Raw genomic sequence first — 13,921 nt, 5'->3', positions numbered from 1 at the left:
AATTGCAACTGTTATTGTGTAGGACAATAGTAATGTAGGGGGGAACCAAAGAAAGCGGAACCAAAGTGCGGGTATCGCTGCACCGCACCGCCTAGGTGACGGACGCCTTCCTCTTCTCTCATACAGAGATTTGGAGATGAAGACGACGGTTCGCTCTTTCACTCATTGACTCTATGGTTCTGCTTTCCAGGTTCGTACTCTGTAAAAAAACAATGACAACTGTTTCCTCCTAAAGTGTATGTTTTGTATAGAAACTGTGATGAGTTGGTTATGGAATTGTGTATGTGTGAAGCCGAGTTAAAGAGCCGCGCTTATAATCGCGGGAATGCAAACAATGGCGCTAGCGGCTGTATAACAGGTGTGTATTGTGGCTGAATGTGTGAATCTGTGTACCGATGTCCTCACTCCCTGGTAATGCTCTAGTTCGGGATTTTAGGGTATCCTGACAGGTTATAAATGATTGTAAATGTAAAGGGAAGGGGGTATGTTGTTTAAAACTTAAAGGGGAGTTATTACTAAAGTTATACAGAAGCAGTTAGGTGTCTGGTCTGTGTTTAAAAATGTATTATAAGTTGAACAGGTTTCCCTATGTGTATGATGATTTATGATTCACATTATTACATTAGTATAATGGTGGATTCCTGGAGTTAAAAAGAAAACAAAATATATCCTGATATGTGGAGAGTACAGAAAAACTGTATTGAGGTGTTTAACTTGAAATGAACAAATGGACTCTGAAACTGAAACATGTTTACACGAAGGGAATGTTATTGTTTTATACCATGATTTGATAAATTTGTAATAAAGATACAGATTTGCTCTTTCACTCATTGACTCTATGATTCTGTTTTCCAGGCTGACATCTAGGAGAGTTGAGAGTAGTGAACCCCAGTCAAAATCATTTGTTACACCATTTAAAACTCGTAACATATTGATAAGTGTCAGTGGTAAAATTATTATTTAACTACACCCATCCCTAATGATAAGACACTTTTTCAATATAAATAATACAACGTTTTAATAGTTGTTTACATTATTCATTGATTGTTTTTTGATTTATTTAATTGATGTTTCATTTCTGTACTCGTAACTTGTTAACACTTTACATGGTTAAAAATCGTGAATGTTCAAAATGTATTGGCTTAGTAATTGTACAAAGTAACACTGAATAAATGCTGATTAATAAATTAATACAGTGTGGGTTTTAGGCCATTTTCTATTTAGAATTTAATAGGGGTTTGTATTGGTTTCCATTACATATGTATTGATCCCTAAATGTATTAACTGAAAACGATATTAGAATGTATAAGGTACAGATGTTTTACTGCAGAGAATTAAATGTTTGAGTTTATCAGTTCAATGTGGATTTCGAGGTTATGGATCAAGCACATCTTAATTCCCAGGACTAAAGGTGAGAAGTATATTAAAAATAAATGTATTTTGGTCGTTAGGAAGTACCAGACACATTCCAGCGACGTACCACTATAACGTCGCCACGACGATTATGGGAATCACAAAGTTACGTTGCTGGAATGTTATGGTACGTCGCTACGACGAATATGGTCCGGTCCGGTTACGTCTTCACAATGTAACTGTTAGCTGGGATATTGTGAGAAATAACAGACTCAAATAATGTGTTTCTAACAGCAAACACTCAGAATAAAGTGAGATGATCTGCTGATGATCCTGAATGGCTTGTTGAATGAGTGTTGATAGTCTGAGGCTCATCAATATTAACAGATCTGCTGAAAACACTCTTTATTTCATGACAATAGTTCCTGTTTTCTCCTCATTTATTATGCTGATGTCTTCAGATCTCCTGTAAATTGTCACTTAAAGCTCATTTCATTGGTGTCAGCAGACTGAGGGGATTTGTTGGCTACTAGGCTATATGGCTACTAAGTTTATTTCTGTTTACGATTTTAACTGTTTTTCTTACCATTATTTATATTTGGAATAATTTAAATTATTTATATTCTTTACTATATTTCTAGATACCTGTATTTTAATGAAGAAGCAGAATAATGTTAGCATTAGCAATAAAAATAATGAATGAATTGGCATCAGTTACTGTACGATAAATAGATTGATAGACATAAATGCTTAGAAGTGTAATTTATTATAAAAACAAAACTCCGTAATTTATATTTTTGATTTTGGCAGATCAGCTCCTCCCACACTGGAATACATCATCAGTGAAGCTCCTCCCACGCTGGAATTTATCATCAGTGAAGCTCCTCCCACTGCAATCACATCATCAGTGAAGCTCCTCCCACTGCAATCACATCATCAGTGAAGCTCCTCCCACTGCATTCACATCATCAGTGAAGCTCCTCCCACTGTAATTCGCCAATAAATGCTGTAAATCCCCATCAGCTACAAGTGAAGACGAGCATGAAAGCATCAGGAAGAGCTGAAATCTGCAGAGACTGTGTTTATTAAAGAGGACAGTGAGAACACGAGTGATCCAGAACCCTGCAGAATGAAACACACTGAAGATCCTGAAGAACAAAGAGGTTGGTGTTTATTCTTCATTCATTCATGATGCTGAAGAAGATTCATGTTAGAAAAATTCAAGCACATCACCACATTTAGATAAACAATGGTATTGATTAATTGTATCAATTAGATATGAAATGGTACAGAATGTTCAGGGTTTTCCTCAATTCAAGTCATCTTCATTTATATAGCGCTTTTAACAATGTATATTGTTTCAAAGCTGCTTTACAGAGATAAACGTATAATTTAAAGAAGAACTCCGGGCAATTTTTAAGTTAATCTTGATCGTTATACCTTTGTGAGTTCTGTCTATAGAAAAAATAAACTAACCAGATTGGTGTTTGCAACACGGAGCTGCTACCGCTAATGCCCAGAGCTCACTCCGCTAAACCGGCAGTTATGGGGCATATTCATAAAGAGTGTTTTTGTGCCTATTAGGGCTGTCACTAATTGCACAATCGATCGGACCAACCAACACAAGTTTCGAAAATGAAAATAGGGAATCGTTTTTAACGGCTTTCAGGACGCAGAATGCGCGGCGCTGGCCACTTCAGATACAACGCGATTTGCGCGATTAAACTTTGACCGCGGCGTGCGCACCGCTTGGTCGACCCAGCAACAAAACGTCTCGCGCTATCTGTAGCCTATTGAATGGCTCAGCCATTGAACCGCACAGTCCAATGGCATAGATCTGACCAATTGTTGGTGTGTTTTGGAGGTAAAAACAAAAGAGCTGCTTTCACAAAACAGAATGTCTCGCAAGCCATTGAAATGAATGGGTCTCATAGCGCCACGAATGCCATGCCCTGTCTGAAAGGCGCTTTCTCTCAGAGCGCGTCGAGCTCGTCACAATACGCCCGCAGCGAACGCGCATCACACAGCAACTGCAGGTTCTGATAAACACACATAACAGCAAATTATAGCCTACTTCTGCATAAGGTGTCGCCAGTATTTAGAAAATTTCAAGCATAGGCTACAGATAGCTAACAGACTCGGGCTACAGGCTACGTAGGTGAAATTTGTTTGACATTTCGAATCGTGAAAACAGCCATGTTAAAGCCTGCAGTAATGTCTTTCATTGATGTTATGGCAGTCCACTCGGCTTCTCGAATGTTACACTCCTGTTTGTAATTGTACACGAAATTTCATGCCAATAAATAATCAGAAATATTGTGCGTCTCAAGCGCCCTCTTTACGTTCGTCCTAATGCCGGTAAGTTGTCCGTGGATTTGCCTATATTTGGCGTTTAAAATGGAAACGTCTTTAGACATGGAAAATCGATTTTACAATTGATTCAATGAACACTTATGTCTCGAAAATCGAAAAGGATTTTTTCACAAAAGTGTCAGCCCTAGTGCCTATTAACAGACACAAAATGCAATTAAAATGTCTGTCCAACATGCGACTTATACTACAGAGCGACTTATAGTCCAGTAATCAATTTATAAAAAGCCATGAAATTATCATAATATTTTATAGCAGTTGTCTACTTTCTGCCATTACATCAGGGCTCACTTTCATGTCCTTTCACTTTATATTTCTCTCTTTGAATTATTTTGATATACTGAAAATTAAATGTACTAGTTTTTCTTTCATGTCAGACCCGATGGAAGTGGAGGAGGAGAGTGAAGAACTGAGAGAAGCGAAGGAGGAGAGTGAAGAACTGAGAGAAGTGAAGGAGGAGAGTGAAGAACTGAGAGAAGCGAAGGAGGAGAGTGAAGAACTGAGAGAAGTGAAGGAGGAGAGTGAAGAACTGAGAGAAGTGAAGGAGGAGAGTGAAGAACTGAGAGAAGTGAAGGAGGAGAGTGAAGAACTGAGAGAAGCGAAGGAGGAGAGTGAAGAACTGAGAGAAGTGAAGGAGGAGAGTGAAGAACTGAGAGAAGTGAAGGAGGAGAGTGAAGAACTGAGAGAAGCGAAGGAGGAGAGTGAAGAACTGAGAGAAGTGAAGGAGGAGAGTGAAGAACTGAGAGAAGCGAAGGAGGAGAGTGAAGAACTGAGAGAAGTGAAGGAGGAGAGTGAAGAACTGAGAGAAGTGGAGGAGGAGAGTGAAGAACTGAGAGAAGCGAAGGAGGAGAGTGAAGAACTGAGAGAAGTGAAGGAGGAGAGTGAAGAACTGAGAGAAGCGAAGGAGGAGAGTGAAGAACTGAGAGAAGTGAAGGAGGAGAGTGAAGAACTGAGAGAAGTGGAGGAGGAGAGTGAAGAACTGAGAGAAGTGGAGGAGGAGAGTGAAGAACTGAGAGAAGTGAAGGAGGAGAGTGAAGAACTGAGAGAAGTGAAGGAGGAAAGTGAAGAACTGAGTGAAGTGGAGGAGGAAAGTGAAGAACTGAGAGAAGTGAAGGAGGAGAGTGAAGAACTGAGAGAAGTGAAGGAGGAGAGTGAAGAACTGAGAGAAGTGAAGGAGGAGAGTGAAGAACTGAGAGAAGTGAAGGAGGAGAGTGAAGAACTGAGAGAAGTGAAGGAGGAGAGTGAAGAACTGAGAGAAGTGAAGGAGGAGAGTGAAGAACTGAGAGAAGTGAAGGAGGAGAGTGAAGAACTGAGAGAAGTGGAGGAGGAACATCATGTCCAACCTGGAGGAAAACCCTTGAGTCGCTCAAAGACTAAAAATACATTTTTAAAGAAAAGAAGAGCCAAGAAATCTTTCACCTGCACTCAGTGTGGAAAGAGTTTCACAACCAAACAAAGTCTTGAGAAACACATGAGGATCCACACTGGAGAGAAGCCGTTCTCATGTGATCAGTGCGGGAAGAGTTTCAGTCAATCATCATCCCTTAATGTTCACATGAAGATCCACACCGGAGAGAAGCCGTTCACATGTGATCAGTGTGGAAACAGTTTCACAACCAAACAAAGTCTTGATTATCACATGAAGATCCACACTGGAGAGAAGCTGTTCACATGTGATCAGTGTGGGAAAAGTTTCAGTCGATCTTCACACCTTAATGTTCACATGAGGATCCACACCGGAGAGAAGCCGTTCTCATGTGATCAATGTGGAAACAGTTTCACAACCAAACAAAGTCTTGAGATTCACATGAGAGTTCACACCGGAGAGAAGCCGTTCTCATGTGATCAATGCAGCAAAACATTTCTTAGTGCATCAAACCTGAAGACACACCTGATAGTTCATACGAAGGAGAAGCCGTATTCATGTTCTGTGTGTGGAAAGAGTTTTTCACAGCTGCCATATTTACATACACATGAGAAAACTCACACTGTTGTGAGAGAGTACATGTGCTTTGAGTGTGTGAAGACTTTTACTACAGCGAACGATTTAAAACTGCACCAGAGAATTCACACTGGAGAAAAACCTTACAAGTGTTCACACTGTGACAAGAGATTCCGTCGGTCATCACATCTGAAAAGACATGAGAGGATCCACACTGGAGAAAAACCTTACAAGTGTTCACACTGTGACGAGAGATTCAGTTGGTCAGCAAATCTGAGATCACATGAGAAGATCCACACTGGAGAAAAACGCTTCAAGTGTTCACACTGTGACAAGAGATTCAGTCGGTCAGCACATCTGAAAAGACATGAGAGGATCCACACTGGAGAAAAACCTTACAAGTGTTCACACTGTGACAAGAGATTCCGTCAGTCATCATCTCTGAAAACACATGAGATGATCCACACTGGAGAAAAACCTTACAAGTGTTCACACTGTGACAAGAGATTCAGTCGGTCAGCAAATCTGAGATCACATGAGAAGATCCACACTGGAGAAAAACGCTTCAAGTGTTCACACTGTGACAAGAGATTCAGTCGGTCAGCACATCTGAAAAGACATGAGAAGATCCACACTGGAGAAAAACGCTTCAAGTGTTCACACTGTGACGAGATTCAGTCGGTCAGCAAATCTGAGATCACATGAGAGGATCCACACTGGAGAGAAGCCGCACACGTGTGATCAGTGCGGGAAAAGTTTTTCACAGCTGCCATATTTACATACACATGAGAAAACTCACACTGGTGTGAGAGAGTACATGTGCTTTGAGTGTGAGAAGACTTTTACTACAGCGAGTGATTTAAAACAGCACCAGAGAATTCACACTGGAGAAAAACCTTACAAGTGTTCACACTGTGACAAGAGATTCAGTCAGTCATCATCTCTGAAAACACATGAGAGGATCCACAGCAGAGAGAAGCCGCACATGTGTGATCAGTGTGGGATGAGTTTCTCTATTAAAAGTGCCCTGAAGCGACACATGAAGATCCCTACAGTGGAGAAACCACTTAAACACAGTCTGAGATCCCGGTAAGTTAGCCACACATCACCCTATAGCCAAATCTCTCCCCTCCACCTATAGCCGGTGTGTGCTGAGCACAGGACACTTTGTTGATTGATTGATATTGGTCGTGTTCAACCAACAGGAATGTGTAATTTATCAGTTAAGATCAATGCAAAAAAACACAAATTCTCTCTCTGACAGTAGGTGGCGCTCATGTAAAAGCAGAAATACAGCACTATACAGGGCTCTAGAGACTGTGCTATGCATTTCCTAAAACATGCATCGAACCAAAAGATATTTGGCAAATTGTTATCAGCTCAATTCCAGATGTTCTGATCTAAAGATACCACCGGTTTTGATGACGATTAACTCGGCAGACCTCCACCCTATTTCATAAAATGCAGACAATCACACTCTAATGACAGAAGCCAGCACTCTGCAAGTAACTAAAGCGCAAATGCATCTAAAACATGGCGAAGGGGGGAGTTCCCTGACGAATTGGGATCCCTAATAAAACGCCATGGTGCTGGCCCCTTCCAGCGCCCAGCTAAGCTACCCTGCAGCAGTTTCTTGAATAAGTTGCGGGAGCTAGCTAGGGAATCACACTGCTGTTCCGCAAGACCCGCTCAGTGGATATTGGATAACACTGGGAAAGCGTGCCCTAACCCGTAAAAGAGGGAAGGGAACACTGCGGAAGCCCCAGCCTGCCTGAGGAAGGCCTGGATACCGAATGTACTAGCCCAGTGGGATAGTGAAACATATGGCAGTCCCTGAGGAAGTCCCATCCGAGGAAGTGGGAGCGAACTCAACAGGGACGACAGAATGAGTCTGTCAAGGGGAAAACACGGCTGAACTGCATGTGGCATCATGGGTCACAGAAGAGACCACTAGAGAACACCCAGTCTACTAGCAACTCCTACTGGAGGTAGACCTGGCGGTCCGCTACGCCAGGCACCGGAGGGGTGATGGAGGAACTCACGAGGCTCACCGACGTTGGGTGCCAACGGAGCAAAAAACGCACATACCTGGCCGAAGCGCAGGGTGGCGTAGCAAGCCGACACAACCTATTCCCTCGCACCACTGGCCGTAGCGAGCACTCGGGAGGAAACAGGTTCCACACGCAGGCTATAAAACCTAGCGAACATGTTCGGTGTCGCCCAGCCCGCAGCTCTACAGATGTCTGTCAGCGAGGTGTCCTGAGCCAAAGCCCAGGAAGCGGCAACCCCTCTAGTGGAGTGAGCACGCAACCTGGGAGGACAAGGCTCACCCAGAGACTCATACGCTCGGGTGATAGTAGGGCTGCAACTAACGATTATTTTAATAATCAATTAATGTGTCGATTATTTTTTCGATTAATCGGATAAAAAAAACTAAATAGAAAAAAACATTAATTTCCAACCCTTTATTCAAAAACAGAACTGACAGTGCAAATTCACAGTGCAAAAAAATCTTCAGAAAGTGCACAAACCAGTTGCTCCTTGAACATCCCTGAGCTGTTAAAGTAATAAAAAATAATTGATTAATTGACTAACACAGAAAACATACACATGTATGCTACATCTGCCAAATATATACGATTTTTTTTTTAATTGCACAAAAAGATGTATATTTTTGTTTAAGGGACCTGAGCTGTCAGAACAATAAATAATAATAAAAAAATAAAGAAAAATACAAAGCAGAAAACTTGTTTAAACGTCAGAACTTGTTCTCTACACTACACTCACAGACGCACAAACTCTCACACTCACAGAAAAATACAATGGATTAACCACCTCGTATGGTGTGTATTTTGCAGCTCATCCTTTCCGAGCATATAGTGAAGTTTCTCTGAGTCATTTAGAGTAAAGAATTGTTGTAAAGTTTTCTTTGATCGAAGCAGAGACCAGTGAGACAGTTGGGATCGCGTTCAGAAGTTGAGCGCGGCTGCAAGTTCGTCCAAAATCAGTCTAAATCTAAAGCAGATTACATTGAAATTGATATACCTTCTAAGGGGGAGGGACTTCTGGGGGTGGAGACAAATTCAAACAAATCATACGAAAGCAGGGGAGTTGATTCTATCCAGAAAAACCTGTATTGCAGGTTATCTAGATTGCTCCAGAAACAGAACCAATCAGCATATTCACTCTATTGTATTGCTAATCTAATCAGCAACGTCTGAGCTTAGGACTTCGAACCGATTTGCAGAACAAAAGGCAAATGGGCTTGGTCCCTGATGGGCTTGGGCAAACGGGCTCTGAAAGTAATTTACAGAACAAAAGGTGAGAGATCTCAATGATTTGACTCATTTACAAGTTTTGCTGGAATCTACTGCTGGAAACTCAATCATCATTTATACGTAAAACAAAATAGATTCTTAAAATTTGTTATCCTTCAGAATGAAACACAAATGAAATCACGAATGAGACTCGGTCTCTCTGCGCGCACTGGCGCTCGCGCGCAAACACACTATCGTGCGCTCTTGGACGCACTCGGAGGCCCGGCCCGAACTCTAGGCACGATTCGCCGACCGAAAAAGCTTGCAAATCTCCGACCCTCTTGAAAGAGGCCAATGCTAACAGGAGCGCTGTCTTAATGGACAGGATATTAAGCTCTACTGTCGACAAAGGCCCAAAGGGAGGACTTTGATGAGCTCTACCAGAGCTAGGTCCCAAGAGGGTACAGAGTGCAAAACACGAGGTGGATTTAACCACCTAGCACCCTTAAGGAATCTGATGATCAGGTCGTGCTTCCCCAAAGACTGTGGAATGTCTAATTTGTCAGTTCAGATCAATGCAAAAAAACACACATTTGCTCAGACAGTAGGTGGCGCTCATGTTGGTTAACGTGGCGCGAATTGACGCAGAAGTTCAGATTTTTCAACTCGGGCGGCAGACGCGAATTCGCGTCAAACGCGTGAATGCTCAGAAAGCACTACATAAAATCATTCGCGCTTAACGCGCCAGACGCTCAATTCGCACAAACTTGACGCGAACTTGAATTTTTACACGCGCAACGTGTCTTTGCAATGACTTCACTCGCGCCTTACGCGCTATATGCGTCCGGTGTGAACGCACCATGAGAGTGAAATCTTTAATAGACTAAAACAATGCCTTCGTGATCTGCAGGGTTGTAGTCCTGTTGGATGGGAATTGATTTTCAATCGGAAACAGAGTACTGAAGAATCGTTTGAGACATGCAGAAAATATGTTTGAACTTTTTGAGGAGTATTCTGGAATTGAAGGTGTTATCCACAACAGTGTAATTCTCCTTGAATTCCTGCTGTGTAGGGCAGTTGTTTAATTTTGATGAACTTACAAACTGACTTTCTGACATTTACACAGACACACGCACACAAAGACCGAGGCCCAAAGCGCGGAAGACGCAAAGGACGGAAGAATGCCCATATATGGAATACAATGACATCACCGGAGGCCACAATGAGTGTGGCAATAACTCATCCAGTTCCTCTGGAAAACTACCAGACAAATGCATAAGGGACAATGTAACCCCGTCCCGTATATACAAGACTGCTTTTTGACTTTGTGTCGTGTAGCTCCCTGGAGAGAAATGAGTTATCTACCGGTTCAGTTTTCTAACTGAAATTCTTTTTTGCTCTATTTGCGCTGTTGTATTATTTCAACTTTAGTAGCTCGGATGAGAACAAGTTATTTTTTACATCTATTGCTTGAACTGCTTAGAAGGTAAATAGCCTGTGTAATTCTCCACTCACAGGACTGCCCTCTTGAGATTGAAGAGCTGAAGTATATTAACCTGTAACCTTTTGATATTTTGCTACAAATATTAATCATTGTGTAACCAGAATTTTATCTTTTGTTTAAATAAAAAAAATTTTTTTATATAAAGACAAATACTGTTCAGTTTTTTTTTTCAGCACATAAAGACAGTTCTAATATGTAATAGGAAGAGCATTATAGTGTAATTTGCAAGACAAGGACAACGGAAGTATCCAGTAACGATTCTGCTGGATTGGTAAGCATGAATTTGATCCATGATTGTCAATGATTGTTATTGGTTCACATGTGTAGGGACACACCTAGATTTATTTATACAGGCTAAGCAATACTTTGGGCTATTCAGGACCTGAGAGCAGTACCAACTCTCACCACAGCTTACAAATGCAGGGCCGTGTGTACAGCAATCGCTCGTGTGTGGTGCTTCTCCAGCACAAAATACATCCGAAGGTTTTGTAAGCTGGGCAACAAAAATTGAGTCACGCAAACAAATGCATGGTGAGGTAGCTGTTATTCAGAAAGCCACACTGTGCCAAACTGAACAGATTCTGTAATTCCTGTCACAAAACAGGCCATACAGAGGAAAAGTCCTGGTCACTGGGCAGAGGCAGACCTCCACCCTATTTCATAAAACGCAGACGATCACACTCTGATGACACAAGCCAACAAAAAAACAAGTTGTACCGCAACTAATCACCGCATTTATTTGTTTTTCAAATTTGAGGTTCTGATCCCAGAGAACACCTAAGTTCTTAATGCAAGATGAAGTTGGATAAAGATAATCCAGATCAATGTTACTGCTATTATAGTTGTCATGGGGGCCAAAGACTATAACCTCGGTTTTGGATTCATTCAAAAATAAGACATTTTGAGAGAACCACATTTTTACTTATAGGCATTCAAAAAGAGATTTCAGAGCAGTATCTTTGTTGCCTTTCAGAGGCAAATAAATGTGTGTATCATCTGCGTAGCAGTGAAATGATACACCATGCTTTCTGAAAATGGAGCCCAGAGGAAGCAAATACAGGGAAAAAAAGAATGGGTGCGAGAATAGACCCCTGTGGCACTCCACGAGAGTTGGGCTGGCGAGGAAGAAAAAGGACCCAGTTTGACAGAGAAACTTCTATTTGTTAAATAAGATCTAAACCAACTGAGGACAGTTCCCTGGATGCCCACAAAATATTCTAGTCGGTGTATAAGAGAGTTTTATGATCAACTGTATCAAAGGCAGAGGTTAAGTCTAACAGTATTAGGATCACAGGGGCACCAGAGTCAGTCGCTAACAGTATATCATTAGAAACCCTTAATAAAGCACTCGGTGCTGTGAGGAGGCTTGAACCCAGACTGGAAAGTTTCAAGAACTTGATTTTAGCTAAGAAAAGACTGGAGTTGATTTAGAACTGTTTCTCCAATGCTTTTGTAATAAAAGGAAGGGTCGAAATAGGTAAAAAATTATTAAAATCCCTATCATCAAGTGAAGGTTTCTTGAGAAGAGGTGTAACAGTAGCTTGTTTTAGTATATCAGGGATAGTCCCTGTGCTCAAGCATTTATTCAGAAAAGACACCAAACATGTTCCAACCGTATCAAACATTTTTTTCAAGATACGGGTAGAAAGAACATCAAGAGCAGAAGGAAGGTTTCAAATTATCAATAATTTCTCTGAGAGACAGAAGTGAAGCTGGGTCAAAGATTCACCATATGGATGAAAAACAACCCAGTTCAGGTGAGACATTAGCAGAATGTCTCATGTCTAAATTAAATTCCTCTTCTTACTGTAACCGCACATACACTTAAACAGTGGAGCATTGGCGCTTGCAACGCCAAGGTCATGAGTTCGATTCCCAGGGAAAGCAAGAACTGATTAGAATGTAAATGTGTACCTTGAAATGCAATGTAAGTCGCTCTGGATAAAAGCGTCTGCCAAAAGCATAAATGTAAATACACTGAATTGTTTCCTTATTGGAACATTATACATCAGATGTATGTACTCTACTAAGTATTTAAATTTAGCTTTTGTCTATTTTTGCATCTTTGTTTTTTGCCATCTTACAGTAACACCGTGGGCTTTTCATTTACTTTTCATTTGAGACATTCTTAGTTTTTTTTTTTTAGGTCTTTACTGTTAATTACATCAACAATTGATTGAAGTTCATCAAGTTTCTAAATTTGGTTTCACTAAATATTTTGTTGATGCTCCTACTATCAGAGAAGGTTTAAAAACAACAGTTGTCGATTTTCTTTAAGGCAATTTATTTGTGTTTCATGTAACAGTACTAGAGATTCTAAAACTTTTCTTTTTGACACAATTTCCATGTTTGCCCCTTTAAAGACACGGGAACCCCGAATCTCAAATCATGTACTACAGTTTCCTGATAGTCAACTGGTTTTATTTGGTCACCTCATATCCACCGCATTTTCCTTTTTGTTTTTGTTTTCTACACCTTGTCACAGTCATTATGTAAACATTCATTATATGCAATCATCTCATTATTCATTCAAAATATGCCATCTCTGTTGTCATCAGAGATCGAGTTATTATGTGGAATACTACGGTGCCTAACAACTTAACTCTGCAAGTCATTTTCTCTACTTGAAGGTAAAGGCAACTTCACTGTGTGACATGAACAGCAGAGAGTTGAAGATGCCATGAGAAGGAGCAGACCACCACAGACACTAGAGATCTTGTTCGGCTTGCCAAAGCCATCGATGGACATAAAAGAAGAATTGCTATATGGACAGAGTTCCTGACAAGTGTCTCCACATGATCATCTGACTAAGCCTACACCTTGATAGGAGTAGGCGTTCTGTGTTTGTATCTTCTCAGCATTCTTTATCATCATTACTCTGTGCTACTATGCCAATGGAGACACTTCTTCAATGCACTCAGCCCGAAATTTTCACACATGTACCTCACATAATTCCTGAGGTCCAATGTACCTGAGGAGGGCTGAGCAAATATGGGCAGAACTTTTTACTGCCCTAATACTTCAGAAATCCTTTTAAAGGTATGCATGTGAATTAAACGTGGCACAATGGTCTTCATCATCACAGTATGCTAATGCCTATCTAGTGCAAGGGTTTCATCAGTATGCTGATTGAGGACTGTTGGGACACTCCAGTCACAGGATAGTTCTGTCGGGAGAGACTGAGTCGTTTTCACCTCAATGACACATCTGTACTATTTGCTTCACAGGACATACGCTTCCAACTACATACTGTTTATTTTGAAGACTGAAAAATTTACTGTTTAATGTTATTTTTTAGTATTATTTTTCTTTATTAATTTTCTTTATAATTCATAATGTATTTTGTGAAGTCAGACTATGTTTGTACATGTGTGCTGAGCAGAGAGCTAGTAGAGTTATGGTAAAGTTATATTTTGCTTAGAGGTATGCAATGTTCACTTAGCGGAGATGTTCCAATGATGACGATACTTCAAATGTGTACAGTTCGTATGTTCT

The 13,921-nt window shown here is 40.8% G+C and overlaps 1 protein-coding gene across 2 annotated transcripts in view; it reads left to right on the top strand.

Moving 5' to 3' along the window:
* Positions 1-13,184, top strand: part of LOC307006175 (uncharacterized protein) — a 55,475-nt gene extending 42,291 nt beyond the window's left edge. Inside the window, exons 1-5 of one of the 2 annotated variants that reach the window (XM_079626881.1) lie at positions 98-190; positions 2,164-2,516; positions 4,101-6,754; positions 10,049-10,697; positions 13,057-13,184. In XM_079626881.1, coding sequence (XP_079483007.1) covers positions 2,483-2,516; positions 4,101-6,370 — 2,304 coding nt within the window. In that variant the 5' untranslated portion in view covers positions 98-190; positions 2,164-2,482 and the 3' untranslated portion in view covers positions 6,371-6,754; positions 10,049-10,697; positions 13,057-13,184. Of the gene's footprint in view, positions 1-97; positions 191-2,163; positions 2,517-4,100; positions 6,755-10,048; positions 10,698-13,056 lie in introns of those variants that run through there. The other variant, XM_079626882.1, reaches the window with a different exon arrangement.
* Positions 13,185-13,921: the final 737 nt, after the last annotated feature.

The sequence above is a fragment of the Phoxinus phoxinus genome (genome assembly GCF_949152265.1).
Source record: "Phoxinus phoxinus genome assembly, chromosome: 1".
In the NCBI taxonomy this organism is placed as follows: domain Eukaryota; kingdom Metazoa; phylum Chordata; class Actinopteri; order Cypriniformes; family Leuciscidae; genus Phoxinus; species Phoxinus phoxinus.
This window is presented reverse-complemented; position numbering and strand designations above follow the sequence as displayed.